Source organism: Martes martes, assembly GCF_963455335.1.
Source record: "Martes martes genome assembly, chromosome: 8".
Classification (NCBI taxonomy): Eukaryota; Metazoa; Chordata; class Mammalia; order Carnivora; family Mustelidae; genus Martes; species Martes martes.
Genome location: NC_137895.1, coordinates 83,121,921 through 83,136,524, shown reverse-complemented (window position 1 = coordinate 83,136,524; position 14,604 = coordinate 83,121,921). Strand labels below are relative to the sequence as shown.

At 52.5% G+C, this 14,604-nt stretch overlaps 1 protein-coding gene across 1 annotated transcript; it reads left to right on the top strand.

Annotated features, from left to right (window-relative positions):
* ENDOU (endonuclease, poly(U) specific) lies at positions 1-14,390 on the top strand. The gene is made up of 10 exons (XM_080811600.1): positions 1-209; positions 4,760-4,882; positions 7,184-7,255; positions 7,722-7,856; positions 8,307-8,478; positions 8,867-9,066; positions 11,211-11,324; positions 11,952-12,058; positions 12,793-12,935; positions 13,550-14,390. Exons 1-10 carry the CDS (start codon positions 155-157, stop codon positions 13,668-13,670), a joined length of 1,242 nt encoding a protein of 413 aa, XP_080667726.1. The 5' UTR covers positions 1-154; the 3' UTR covers positions 13,671-14,390.
* Positions 14,391-14,604: the final 214 nt, after the last annotated feature.

The following is a 14,604-nucleotide window of genomic DNA, read 5'->3' as shown; positions in this document are numbered from 1 at the left end:
TTCCTGGAAGGATCTGGAGGTACCAGATCCACAAGTTCTGATGTCTTTAAAAGGATCAGCCTGGGCAATAGGGCTCATTTGAGAGCCGTGACATTCACCTTGACTCTAGTGAAAGTCCAACAGCCCATCCCCTTTTGGCTTCCAACTGGGCACCATGAGGGCCTGTGTGCCCCTGATAGTGGCCATACTCTTCAGCCTGGCCTGGGCTGGTAAGTCATTATCTGGTGGGGATACAATGGTCCTATGTAAAGAAGCAGAGAGTTGGGGAACTTGGTAGAGGTATGAGCAGAGTGGGACAAGGGAAGGTCAGCTCTGTCCTAGAGCCATGGAGCACCTTAGAACCCATCCCTGTCAGAGTATAGGAGTTGTCTTCGGGGTGGAGGGGACTGTATGAAGGGGGTTGCAGGGCTGAGGGACTAACGTCATGGAAACTCCTTCATGAGTCCTTGGAAGACCAGACCCAGACATCCCTTGCTCCAGTCTGACTTTTGATCTCACCAAGGTTTGTCTGTGGGACCGCTGTGTGATGTAAAGCTTGCTGGGTTTGAGTGGCCTGGCTGCCCTTGGTCACTCTCTCCACTGCCTGTGGGTGGGTGAGGTTGTTTGGAGTAGGACCCTGCTCTGGGTAAAACCTCAGGAGATGGGCACGCTCAGCGGGAAACTGGAAAACGCCCTGGTCCAGAGGTGGGCCATGTGCTTTCTAGGCTATACAAATGGTCAGTGGAATGGGCCTCCAACCCAGTGACTGAAGAACTAGAGCACAGAACTGGCCTACAAGTTACTAGTGGTGCAGGGAATGGGACCGGCAGAAGGACAGCAATGCTTTCCTTAGTAGCTGGGCAGAGTGCTGGTGCTGATGTGTTCATTGGCAGTTGGTTAATGGGTGCAGAGGAACGACAGCCAAGGGAGGGGCCTGAGCTGAGAGGTGTGGGGAGAACCCTCCTTTGCCCAGAGGAGAAAGAATCAGAGCTTGATGCCCACCCCACCCAACCCAGGTGGTTCTTAAATCGGACTGTTGTAAGGATGAATTAAGATACTGTATAAAATGCACCTTATGTGGAGTGAGAGCTCAACCAGCTGAGGTTTTGGTTATGAGTATGCTTGTACCTACTCCTGGCAGAAACCCCCGTTTCCAGTCAGGTTATATATGGAGACCCACGATGGGATTCCCAAACGGAAAACCTTTGGAGGAGAAAGCTGCTCCCAGGCCCCCCTGCACTGGGAGGGATGGGGAACCTCTACTCCGGCACCCGCGGCAGAGCAGCTGGGAATCAGCTCTGTCGGGGGCCCTGGGTGGTGGACAGCCAATGGGGAGGGCATGAGAACTTCTAGCTTAGTGTGAGCCAGTGGCCGCTCGGTTAGCCCACCCGGTCTCAGGAGAGGAGAGCGACTTTAGACATTGGGTCCCTGGGCAGCCATCCCCGAGGACAGAGGCAACAGTGGCTTTGAAACGCAGGTGGAGCCCTTGCAATCTGATCTGGATGTGGGATGGATGGGGAGGTGCAAGTCCAATAGGCAATGCTACCTCCTTTCCTAAGGTGGGCAGGAAGGGGCTCGGCTCTCGTCCTTCCTAGTTCCTACATCTCAGAACTTCGATGCAAGACAATGAATCATATAGAGGAGTCACCATCAGCCTTAGGAGCCTGGTTTTTTCAGGTGAACTGGGGCAGGAAGCTGGTCCTGGAAACAAATCTTCTTGGTTGGCTAGGTCTCCAGGGAAACAGCATCTGGGGCTCCTGGACAGGCACGGATGGAGGATGATGTCCCGACCCTCAGAGCAGCTAAGTGCTGGTGTAATAGCGACACCCAGGTTTGGGACCAGACTCTCTGGGCAGGCAGTGTGGATAGGGAGTGGACCTTCTGGCATATTGAAGTTTTGGAGCGTGCAGAGAAATTTAGCATCTCATGAGACAGGGGAGGCCCTAAGCCCTTCCAGGGGAATGCAGGGAAATTCTGGGTCTGACACAGACAAGGCCAACATGAAGAAGGCCATGGCTCTGAGAGATGAGGCAGAAGGGCAAGGGGCTGATGGCTGCCGAAGCAGTGACTCAGTGCCTGGCCAGGGAGCGAGGCTCGCACAGGGCTCTGTGTGGCCTGCAGGCACAGGGTGGGGACACTGGAGTGAGGAGTCGGAGTGACTCGGTCCATTGAGTGTCCCCAGGACAGCCCAGCGAGGTACCTAGGAGGAAAAGAAGTCCCTGCTACCTCTCCTCTCCCCCCTCAAATCCCAAGGTCGTCTCGAAGCAGACCAAGTTTATGGGGAAGGGAGTTCTCACTGGGGACAAAGTTCTCGAACAGAGATGACAAAGTCCACTCGGCCAGGGCCGTGGGGGGTGTTCTCCTGAGCTCCAGAGAGCTGCCTAGTCACGTGGAGCCCTTCTCAGCCCATGCCAGCTGCTGGAATGAAGTGAATTCTTTCCTGGGACTCTGCTGATCGGGCCCATTGTGAATGTTGCCTTGATTTGTCTGAATTTTCTCCCTTTGGATTCTGGGTGTTCTGCCAGGCTGACTGGGCAGGCAGCTGCCTGAGCCTTCCTCCTGCCTAAAAATTTCTCCTTAAGGTCTTTGCATTTAGGTTCCAAGGGAGCAACATTTAAGATTCAGAAAGAGTTCCACTGAGCCTGAAAGGACAAGTGGCCTTGGGCCTGGTTGTTTTCAAGGACAATCCACTGGATCAAAGGCCTGCCTCCCTGGCCACATGGGAGGCCCTGGATCCAGCTTGAGGCTGTCTCAGGACGTGGTTCACCTTGACCTGACACCTCTTTGATGTAGAAAATACAGGCTCACAGAAATGACGTCAGCTAGGAAACTGTCCGCGACATAAATGCACGGACACCCTGGTTCAAGGGCTGGCCCAGCTGAAAGCCAGGGAGGCAGTCAGCTAGACGAAGTGCATCCACAGGGAAGACTGCTCTAGCCAGTCTGAGCACTTGTCACATTGGAGCTGGGTGTGGAGTATTATCGCTGTTTATTTATCTAAGCAGCCCATGTTGCTAGTAAGGATAATGTACTGTACTAAGTGCTTTACAAATATCAACTCATTTAATGCTTATAAATATTCTATGAGATGGACTCCATTGTCATGACACTTTCACAGATAAGGAAACCGAGGCACAGAAGGTCAAATAACTTGCCCAAGAGCTTATAGCTCGAAAGCAGCCGAACCAGAATTCCAACCCCATGAAGTTTTGGCCCCAGAGTCCAGGTCAAGTTCTTTGCTCTGCCACCCGCATGAACACCATATAAACCCTAATCCCAGAATCCAAAGTATTAACTAAACCCACAAACTTCATATTCACCTCCCACCCAATCCAGGCTTACATCAAGATACGGTACCTGTGTGGTGTCACCACTAGAACCAAACCCCAAATCTAATCTAAGGCAAAAGTGGGACAATTCCTCTTCTCCTAGTCTTGACACACTCTTCAACCCTGGAGTGGCATTAAACCTATCCCCTTATTCCTCAGCCAAACAACAATACAAAACTGTTACTTTATCGATAAATTTAACTCAGTTTAACTCAAGCCCAAATCCTGACCGTAGTTTTTAATCCGAACCGAATGGACCGTAACTCTGGTCCAAGTTAGGTTTTGGTTTCCACATTCATATAAATTCCAATGCGAATGGCGACTCTGACCCTGACCTTGACATCCTTCTTCGCCCACAGCCCGGCCCCTAAACCCAGCATTCACGAAATCCAAACCTCAGGAACCTCAAGTGGAAACAAAGACCCTGTAATTACCCTTAAGTCTCAGAATGGAAGGAAAGGGCCCCCGAAGCCAGCTGTCACCAAAGACACCTCCCGACACTGTCTTTGCTGGGGTGGGCATGGCGGGGGTTGTGTTTTTAAGAGTGGTCGTGGGCTTGTACCATTTCTTTCAAAATTTTTTGTCTATGCCCCTTGTGACCAAAAATTTGCTTCTGCAGGCCATGTGGCTGGAGTAAGGGATGTGGTCTGTGGTTACACAGCGGATCCTGTTCCAGAATCCAATTCTCACGTATACTTGTTCCCCACATGAGCATAAACTAATTCAAACCCTTTCCAAAGACTAGAAGAAACCGAAAGATGGGACCTGGGAGAAACAGGGTGCAGGGGAGACCAGGTAAAGGGGAGCAAAGAACAAAGGAGCAGAAGACATAAAAGGGGCAAGATGAGAGGAAGGGGGTGCCTGGGGAGAGGGCAGGTGGGATCACTGGAGCAGTAGTGACCACCTTCACCTATGTGACAGGTGAGTGATGACCTGTGGGTCACGACCAGTCCACAGACCTCTTTCGTTGGTCTGCGGGAATTTTTTAAAAATTGGAAAACTTCACATGAAAAGGAAGGCTTCTCTTAAAAGACTAGAGGCTCTGGCAGCACTGAGCCTGCACCCCAACGTAGCAGAAAGGGCTGGAGCTGGGAGTGGCTGTCAATTTCAGGCCGAGCATCAGTTCCAAGTTAGTTATGGTCCCCACCAATTCCTACTGCCTCCTTACTTCTTTACTTGCTTCTCTTAGAGGTCTAGCCTCGCTCAGCATTCAAGTCTGTGATCCTCATGTATATTATGAGCTCTGCAGTATAGGGTGGGTAGGGGGTGGGGGGGTTGAGGCTTCTGCTGGTGCGTGAGAGGCTGCCCATGTATTTCTCTGCAGCAGATGGCAGTGATCTTCCCTGCTAGGTGGGCTCCACGCCCCTGTCTGCAAACCCTACTGCAGGGGGCACCTTGAGAGGGAGAATACGACCCTCACGAGCTGAGTTTGTGACCTTTACTGCCCGTAGGAAAATTAGAGTCCTGTGCATCTCGCTGTAATGAGAAATTTCACCGGGATGCTGCCTGCCAGTGTGACCGCCAGTGTCCCCGGCATGGGGACTGCTGTGAAGACTATGAGCACCTGTGTACTGGTGAGGCTCCTTGTTGGGGGAAGGGTCTGGGAGGCACAGTGGGCCAGGCCATGCCCATGCCAAGACTGCCTGCAGGGGCGCTGGCTCAGGTGTCTGGCAGTTCAGAGCTGGGTTCCCTGATGGATGACAGGGCTCCAGGAGCCCAAATGAGGACATTGACGAGCAGTGCAAAAGTCAGGATTTGTCAACTGCTTGTCCCAGGTATTCTAGGCTGTCCCCAGTCTAAAATAGATGTTATAGATGTCCCCAGTCTTAATAGATGTTATTTATCTGGAATATCTATCTGAACTATCAGGATTAGCAATACTATTTTGGAAGTTTAAGTAATTCCAAATGCAGCAAAATAGTAACAAACATTAACATAGCATGTATCTCATTACCAACTGTAATTCAACACTTTACATCACCAAAGTGTTAACAGGGAGTCGAACTCTCCAACCTCAGCGCCCCCAGGGAGCCTGCCTGCGTGGTGTCACTGTGACTGTTGTGATTCACACACACCACTCTCCTGGTAATGAGTGGACCGAGCGGCTGGAACGCCTTCAATCTGTCATTCCTTGTCCAGTGATTAAATGGGACACGCAGTACTCTCAGAGGCCAATTGTTTCTCTGTTACTCTAACATAGTTTTAAAGGTCATTTAAAAAAATTATTTTGAATAATCCCCTTGCTTGGATGCTTCCAGTGTTTTAGACCGCCACATAAATGGTCTTCTGCTTTAGGACATGAAGCCTCCTTAAGTTCACTGTCAAACCAGGTGCCCCGACTCTCAGTTTGGAAAACATGATCGCTAGAGCCATGGTGGGTAATGGCTAGCAAGACCATGGCATACGGTTGTGCAGGTTGTACACTGCACAAGGGCACCTGGCTGAGAAGCCAAGTTGACCAAAATTGAGTCATGTGCCTTGCTTGGTGAAGAGCTGTGACTGCTGAGAGAAAGGAGTACCTTTTCCTAATTTTCCCAAAGGGGATATCTGCTGACCCAGCCGTGTGCCCACTGAGCTGCTTCCACCAGAAGGAACCCTCATTCCATTTACATGAAAACACCATCTATACCAGCAGGAGTTCTGTTGATCAAGCCCAGGGAGGGAAACCCAGGTCCAGAGCTCAGTGCCAGAATCAGAGCCTGCCCCTTTCCCCTCGCCTTGTGCCCTATTCAGCAGACACAGGAGAGCCCGTTCACCTTGGACCATTGGGCTGGCATTTCACAGCACAGACAAGACTTAGCTGACTTAGCTTGGGAGCCAGTCCATCTCCAAACCTCTGATCTGCACCGCAGAATCCTTTTCCCACAGAAAAAATACGGGTGATGCTTGAGATCCTAAATCAGCCCTTGAAAGTCTGTTTAGCATAACATTGGCGGAGTTAAGAACCGGTGGATGGTCAGGACTTAGAACACAGCCTGTCACCAAGGAAGTGATCAGAACATGTGTGTTGTCTGAACACATCGTCTGGCCTGTGGTTCTGATAACACAACACCATCCAGCAAGCTCACTAACGGATTCTGAATCACTTTGTAACAGTGTTGCTTCTCTGGGGGAAATTACCCCCACCGTGTGCGGGAGGAGCTCAGAGTCCGAAGGAGCATCCTTCCTCTTCCTCCCCACCCCCACTCCACCCAGCCTGCAGGCCAAGGGAACAAGGCAGCAATACGAACGTCCTTTTCTGAACTCGCCTCCCCCACCCCCTTCTCTGTGGCCATTGCCAAGTGTTGTAAAGAAAGAAGGGAAGTTGGTATCTCAGGAAACAGTTCTTAGAGTTCTTAGTCCCGGAGGGCCTGGGTGGAGTTCACCCTCGACTGTGACTGGGAGTTATTATAGTAAGGGATGTTCCTAAGCGAGGCCTTGTCATTTGGAGAGGGGCAAGCCTGTCCCTCTATCAACGTACCTTGAAGAAAAGTCACACCGGAATCAGGGTTTTCAATCCAGAGGGCACCCCTTCCTGCCTCCCCTCCTCTATGTACAGATGAACACACTGAGCGCCAGAATGCTGAAGTGGCAAGGAGCGTTGTTACCTGGGGAAATATTTTTCACTTTTTAGAACGGTTTCCAGTCATCTGTCCCCTTCTGTATTCCGTTTTTATTTATTTATTTAGGGCACTTTAAAAGCACTGCATTTATTTCCATATTAATCAAACTGTCTTCCGTTTTTAGTTTGTCTCCTCGTTCATTGCACCTTAGCCCCTGTTTGGTATTTTCTTCCATTGCACGGCTTGTTCCGGAGGCTGGGGGAACTGGGAATCGGACATAAGGGGAAGGGAGCCCTTGGGGGTGGCTGGTGACTCTACTTCTCTGACCTACAGGAGAAGAGGGCCCCGAAGAGCCAGAGACATTCCTGGAGCTGGAGGAAGAGCCGGTGGAGGCCTCAGCTGGCCGTGAGTCTGCCTTTCTAAAGGGGGGCCTGCAGGCTAAAGGCGGAGGGACACGAGAGGTGACAAGGGGGTGGCAGCCATCCCAGTGGCAGCAGACACAGTCCTGAGCTAGAGGGACCCCAAACCCAGCACCCGGAGGTGGTATGAGGGCTGGCCTCTGCAGCCTGGGGTGTAGGCAGGAAAGGGAGCCTGAGGCCTATGGAGGGAAGTGGAAGAGATTTTATTTTTAGGGTGGGAAGATTATAAAAACAACAGGCCAGAAAGTAGAGTTTGGCCTCTCGGCAAGGCAAGGGCTTCCTGACCGTGGAGGGTGTGTACCAATTCAGCCTGTTTGTTTTTCTTCCCTGGAGATCTTCAATAGGAGTGCGGAGGGCGAGGCTGGAGGGGGAGAGGGAGGGGGGACCAGGCGGGCTGGCCCGGAGCGACCTCTAGGGGTCTGCCCCACACACACCTCTCCCTGTGCTCTCAGACCTGTACTCGGCACCCAGCTCCTGCCGGGACCGCTGCCACGAGGCCTTCGACAGGCACCAGCCATGCCACTGCGATGCCCGCTGCCCAGAGTTTGGGAACTGCTGCACGGATTTCGAGAGCTTGTGTGGCCACGGTCAGTCTCCTGCTCCCTTTAGCACAGCCCCAGAGACGGAGGAATTCTCCAGGGCGATAGTTCTGCAGGTGCACTCACTGGAGCAGCGTATCAGTATCCTCTGGGCATAGATTAGAAAGGGAGACTCTAGGAATTCCCCTCAGACACACTGATTGGACACTCTGGGGGCAGGGCCCCCAAAACTGTTTTAACAAGCCCCTCCAGGTGATTCTGGGGCATGCCCAAGTTTGAGAACTTCCCAGAGGTGGGGGCAGTATGGGCATTTTGCAGGCAATGCCATGTGCCGATTTTAAGGAACCTTTGGGCCCGAGGTCCCTGCCTTCCAACCACTAGGGTGATGGACTGCAGCCTCTTTCCCTGGCTGTCTGCTTCTGGAAGGTGCCCAGGGGAGGGGGGGCTCCCTCCCCCGGGCCTTCCTTGGGCTGAGAACCCCCTCCCCACTCCTCCTAGAGGGCTTCTCCTACAGCAGTGATGCCATAACCAAGGAGGAGCTACAGAGCATCTCTGAGAAGATCTACAGGGCGGATGTCAACAAAGCCCAGAAGGAAGACATCATTCTCAACAGCCAAAACCGCATTTCGCCCTCGGAGACCAGGGACCAAGTGGACCGCTGCCCAGAGCCGTGAGTCCCCTTCACTCTCCCTGCAGTGTCCCCCCACCCCCGGCTTTGCTTCTTTGCCTGCCTCAGCTCTTTTCTCCTCAGGGCAGGCGGGATGGAAGGGAGAGAAGGAAATAGGTCTCCAGGGACAAAGAAAACCATCTTGAGGGGCTGTGGGGATCCAGTTGGGAGGGTTTCTGTGACTGACTGGGCTGAGAAGAGAACTGACCTTCCAAGAGCTGAAGTGGGAGAAAAGAGCCGCCTCGTGCGCACCCTTCAAGAGGAGCTGAGGTCCTGACTCTGCTCCTGACCTCCACCTTCCCATGCCTGCCCTGGCCTGTCTGGCTGCGCCTGCAGGGGCCGGGTGGGGGTGGTCCTGCTCCATGTTCGGGCCTCCCTCCACCTCCCGCAGGCTCTTCACCTATGTCAACAAGAAGCTGTTCTCCAAGCCCACCTACGCGGCCTTCATTAACCTCCTCAACAACTACCAGCGGGCCACGGGCCGTGGGGAGCACTTCAGTGCCCAGCAGCTGGCTGAGCAGGACGCCTTCCTCAGAGAGGTCATGAGGACGGCGGTCATGAAGGAACTCTATGGCTTCCTCCGTCGCCAGAGTGAGTGAGCGACCCCCAGCCCCACAAGGCAGTGCTCAGGACCGGAGAGCCTGGCAGCCCTGGGCCTGTGGGGAAGTGAAGCGAGCAGGGGCAGGGTTGCGTGGTGGCCAGCAGGCCTCCGGGAGGGCCGGGAGGGACCCTGGGCCTAAGTAGTGGAAGCAACCTCCGTCTGGCTTGCAAGTCACCTCTGCTCTGATTTACTCTGAGCGGCCTCGTGTATTCCTGCCATGCACTGCTCCAGTCTCGGGCTCGCTGCAAGCCGGGGAGTCATCCCTGCACCCCCCAACTCAGCTGATCCCACAGGCACGTCGGGTCCCTGATTCTCCTTGCTCCTGCGCCGGGTCCAGGAAGTCTCACTCCACATTTTTGCTGGGGAAACAGCAACAGAAAATCACCAAAAGCTTCTGCCGGGCGGGGTTCTGGCTAGCGCAGCTCCGGATAGGGACACATTTGAATCAGACCAAAAAAGGTTTGAGCCCCAGGAGTTCTTGGCAGGGGGCTGTGCCGGTTCGTGTCCTGCAGATTCCTCTCCTGAACTCCAGGCAGCTGGGCTGGGCCTCATGGGCAGCTCTGTCCGGGTCTCCCCTCTGCTCACAGCGGCTGCCTTCCATCCGCCCGCCTTCCCTTACGTGTGAGTCACCCGCGGCTTTTAGGTGAAGCGGGTGACGCCCGAGCACCCGGGTGAAGAGGGCGCGATCCCGCACCGCCCCCTGGCGGTCCTCTGCCGCAAACACGAGCGAGAGTCTTGGCAGTCAGGGCAGCCCTCCAGCTTTCCAGAGAGAAGCGGGGTGGGGGTGGGGGCGCAACAGGCTGATGACTTGTCTGAGCCCAGCGAAGTCCTGAGCAGAGCCGGGTTCGGGACCCAGGGATTCCATACGGAGGCCGGGCTGTTCCATCACTTCTCTCCCTGTCCAAACCCAGACTGACCTTCAAGTTGCAGCTCACATCCCACAAGACTGGGTCTGCACCTGCCCCAGCTCCCTGCTGCCTTTCAGCATCTCCGCAGCATGTCATCAGAGGTCAAGGGTTGGGGGGGTGGGTAGCCCAAAATAGCTTTGGGCCCGAGGGGGCCACTTGTTAGTGGTGCAATCCTGGGCAAATGACCTTAACTGTCAGAGCCTTATCTGTGAAATGGGATCTTTGTGGATTAAGTGTGAAGCAATGGGTGGAAAGCCAAGCACTGGATAAGTGGTATGAGCCATTCAGGCTGTGAACCCATTCTCTGTTATCGTGTGTACATTTTGTCTCATTTTCTGACTGTGTTTTAAGTCCTAGAAAGGCTAGCATATGTCTGGTGTCTCTTTGGTATCCTCCACCCACAATTCTGAGCAGCAGTTGGTGTTTGATGGCTCCCTAAATTAGAGCTCCAGCGGTGACCTTCCCATTGGGGCCCAACTGCCTCGTTTCTAAACTGGGCTTAATTGGTATCAACCCTATGCGAAGATTCAATGTGAGGATTGAAAGCACTTAAAACAGTTGAGGTCCATAGAACGTAGACAGTAAATTGAAATATTTTTGTATTGTTACTTTTTGACCGATGTCCAACTCTCTGGCCATGGCTTGTGAGGCCTGGTGGCTGCCTACCTCTCGGACCTCCTGTCTGACCCCTCCCCACTACGCTCACTGTGCTCCAGCCACCCTGCCTTTCCCTTAGCTCACTGAAGACGAAGCCCAGGTTGTCTTAGAGCCTTGCCCCTGTTGTCCCTTCCACATGGAAGACCATTTCCCCCAGATTTATCCTGCAGGATATCCTGCTACCTTCTCAGAAAGGTCTTTCTGATCTTCCTTTTTAGAAGAGCCCAACCCCATCCCAACCCCACCTCCAGCTGTTGTGGGACACTCTGCTTTATTTTCTTCATAGCGCTTATCTGCAATCCTATTGTTGATTATTTGTCTTTTCCACCGGAATGGAAACTGTGAAAGCAGGGATCTTGTCCTTGTTATTCCCTGCTGACCCCTCAGCCTGCGGATCGGGCTTGGCACAGAACAGGTGCACTGTGGGTAGTTACGGAATGGACAAGTGAATATCTTTGTTGGTTTAACCCCTGTGTCTCTTAATGTGCTGGAGCAGGTGGCTCTTCCCCGCTTCCCAGGACCTGGTCCTGCCTTCCCCTCTCTTAGGTCCTCTGTGTTCCTCCCCACAGACCGCTACAGCTCTGAACAAGAGTTTGTCGATGACTTGAAGAACATGTGGTTTGGGCTCTATTCAAGAGGCAACGAAGAGGAGGACTCAAGTGGCTTTGAACACGTTTTCTCAGGTGGGATCATTATGCCTGGAAAGAAAGAGTTGGAGGAACGAAGAGAGACCTCTTCCTTCAGGAGGAGGGCGGCATCAGGCACTGAAGATCTTGCAGCCAAGCCTGTTAGCAGGGACAGACCTGTTCACCCCCAAGCCAAGAGGAAGGGGTCTGAGGAGCTGTTTTTGAGGGATAGTCTCCCATGGAGTATCTAAAGGGGAAAGAGATGAGACACTAGGGCTCCCAAAGGGCACACATAGGAAGGGAGCTGGGTTCAGGGGCAGGGCTGGCTACTTCTGAGTGGTCCTCAGCTTTCCAAGAGGCCCATGGTCTTTCTCCCCACTGTCCCACCCCATAAAGCTCCCACCAAGTTTGGCTTGCTACTGGAGAAATGGCTGAGAGGAGATTGGTCGCCCAGGCCAACCAGGAGGAGGAATTCTCCCAAGGGCTTGAGCTGAAAGGGGACGGGGAGGGCTTTCCTGGGTGAGAGTTAGGGATGTGTGGCATGCTGGGGAGTGTGGGCAAGGGGCTAAGCAGGTGTGCATTCTACGAGCCAAAATCTCAAGAAGGCGGACAGCCCTGGCAGGGAAGGGGCACAAGAGGCTGGAGGGGAGGCCCAGATCACCCACCTTGAACTCTTCATTATAGGTGAAATCAAAAAAGGCAAGGTCACTGGCTTCCATAACTGGATCCGCTTCTATATGCAGGAGAAGGAGGGCCTGGTTGACTATTACAGTCATATCTACGACGGCCCGGTGAGTACTGGGTGCTGACTGTGGGCTGGAAAAGCTTATTAGTACCCAGACTTCCTGCCCTCATTCTTTGCTCCCAACAGCCAGACAGGCCTCTCGCCCTGCCTCTCGTTGGCTGCCAAGCAGGGATGGTGAAGATGACTTCCTGATCTGGTGGCCAGTGGGTTTAGGCAGCGAGGACCCTGAGATTCCCTTCCAAACAGTGAAGGCTCCAGACCTGCAGAGAGCACTATCCCTGGATGGGAGGCTGGGGGCAGGGGAAGGTCTTCAGAGGGGAACAAGTCTCAAAGGTATGTAATGACCTCCTGCCTGAGCTTCTTTAGAATGCGGCCTTGGCTGGAAATTTCAGCCTGGCTAGTCTGAGTTCAACTCCTTACATTTTAGAAAAAAGAAACCTTTGCTGCCCTGTGCTAGGAAATAATTGGGGGACAATAAATTGTCTTTCTCCTCCACATGTGATAGCTATGAGGAAGCATTATGGTCCTCACTACCCTGGCGTCAGTCACAGGAAAGTGGGCTCTGGCCTCTTTGGGAGACTCATGCTGGCAGCTCCAGACAGTGGGTCCAAGTAGGGCTCAGACCCCTTAGCCGGGCAGACCATTTCCTTGGTCGATGTAAAGAATCCAGCCTCCCCAGAAAACTCATGCAGGCCCCTCCTGGGGGCTGCTACCATGTGCCACCTGTATGTCAGACTCCACTCATGGTATTCACCAGGCCTCCTTTATTATTCTCTGCAGTGGGATTCTTACCCCGACGTGTTAGCCATGCAGTTCAACTGGGACGGCTACTACAAGGAGGTGGGCTCAGCTTTCATCGGCAGCAGCCCTGAATTTGAGTTTGCGCTCTACTCCCTGTGCTTCATTGCGAGGCCAGGCAAAGTGTAAGTACTGGGCCAGCCAGGCCTGGGGAGCAGGCTGGAGCAGCCAGGACAATCAGGAGAGCTGGATTCTGCAAATCCGTAGCTCGGACAGACCACCCTTCGGCACCTCAAGTTTTCTCGCTTGGGAAATGAGGTTGTTATTAGATAAGGCTGGTGGTTGCCAACCTTCACCTCAGTGGCAGAACCACCACCTGAAATCTTATGCAGAACCGTCATAGGTCAAACAGTTAGAGATGCACTTGCCCTGGTGCTCCAGGCCTCTCTCTTCGGTCCCCAAGGCTGCTAGGGGGGAAGCCCGGAGCCCCAGAGAGTATAGCTTGAAACCACTGGGCTTCATCTCTTCTAACATTTGAGGACTTTGGGTCCTACTATGTCTGAAACCCTAAGCAGATATTTAATTTCTGGGGGTTCAGCTCTAGAATCTGAGATTTTAGATTACTGCTCTGGGAAAAAGGAGCCCTTCTGAAGGGCTGCCTGTGCATGGGGAGTGGGAGGTAATGGCTGGAGAAAGCTGGGGCAGTTCTCTGCATGGGTTGGGCTTGATCTCCCTAGTCAGGGGATGGGCATGGGAAGCCGTGGTGGGCCCTGATGACTTGGCCATCTTTCCTCCACAGATGCCAGTTAAGCCTGGGTGGCTATCCCTTGGCCATCCAGACCTATCCCTGGGACAAGTCCACCTATGGAAACGGCAAGAAATACATCGCCACGGCCTATGTGGTATCTTCTACTCGATAGAGCTTGGGGCACGAGAGCAGTGAGAGTTTCTGCAGGATGCAGGGGCTATCTGCTCTGGGCTGGAGGAGGTTAGAGGAGACCGAGAGGGATTCCCAAGTCTAGAAATGCCCTTATGGTTAACAGAGAAAAGTACAAATAAGAAAAATGGAGAGGAACAGTCAAATCTTTGTGCTCCAGCATTTTGGAAAGAGAGTCCGGACAGAGAAGATGGGAGCCCTCTGTGGCCCTTGGCCCTGATGGGAGGTGAAACCATAGACAAGTCCTTGACCTCTCTAGGCCTCATGTTTCCTTTGAATGTAAAGGGAAGGGGTTTGCCCCCTTTCTTCTTTTTGGAGTTGGTGAGAGGGCAAACCTGATGATATCATTACTGTGAAGTTGTTCTCAATTGTTCTTAAAAAGAACAGCAGATAAGAATTCAAGGTCACTATTGCAATGCAATGCGGGGCGGGGGGGCGTTGGGGGGAGGTAGGAAAAGAAAAAATGAAAAGATGGGATTGGGAGGGAGACAAACCATAAAAGACTCAATCTCAAAAAACAGACTGAGGGTTGCTGGGGGGAGGGGGGACAGGAGAGGGTGGTGGGGAAATGGACATTGGGGAGGGTATGTGCTATGATGAGTGCTGTGAAATGTGTAAACCTGGCGATTCACAGACCTGTACCCCTGGGGATAAAAATACATTATATGTTTATTAAAATTAAAAAAAAAAAGAATTCAAGGTCACTATAATGGCTGCATATATTATATATTATTATATATATATAAAATATATATATAATATATATATTATACATACATACATTATACATACATTATATGTTTATACATTATATGTTTATTAAAATTAAAAAAAAAAGAATTCAAGGTCACTATAATGGCTGCAATTCAGCCCTGTACTGGGGCCTCAAAGAACTCTGACCATGGAAATCAAGCAAT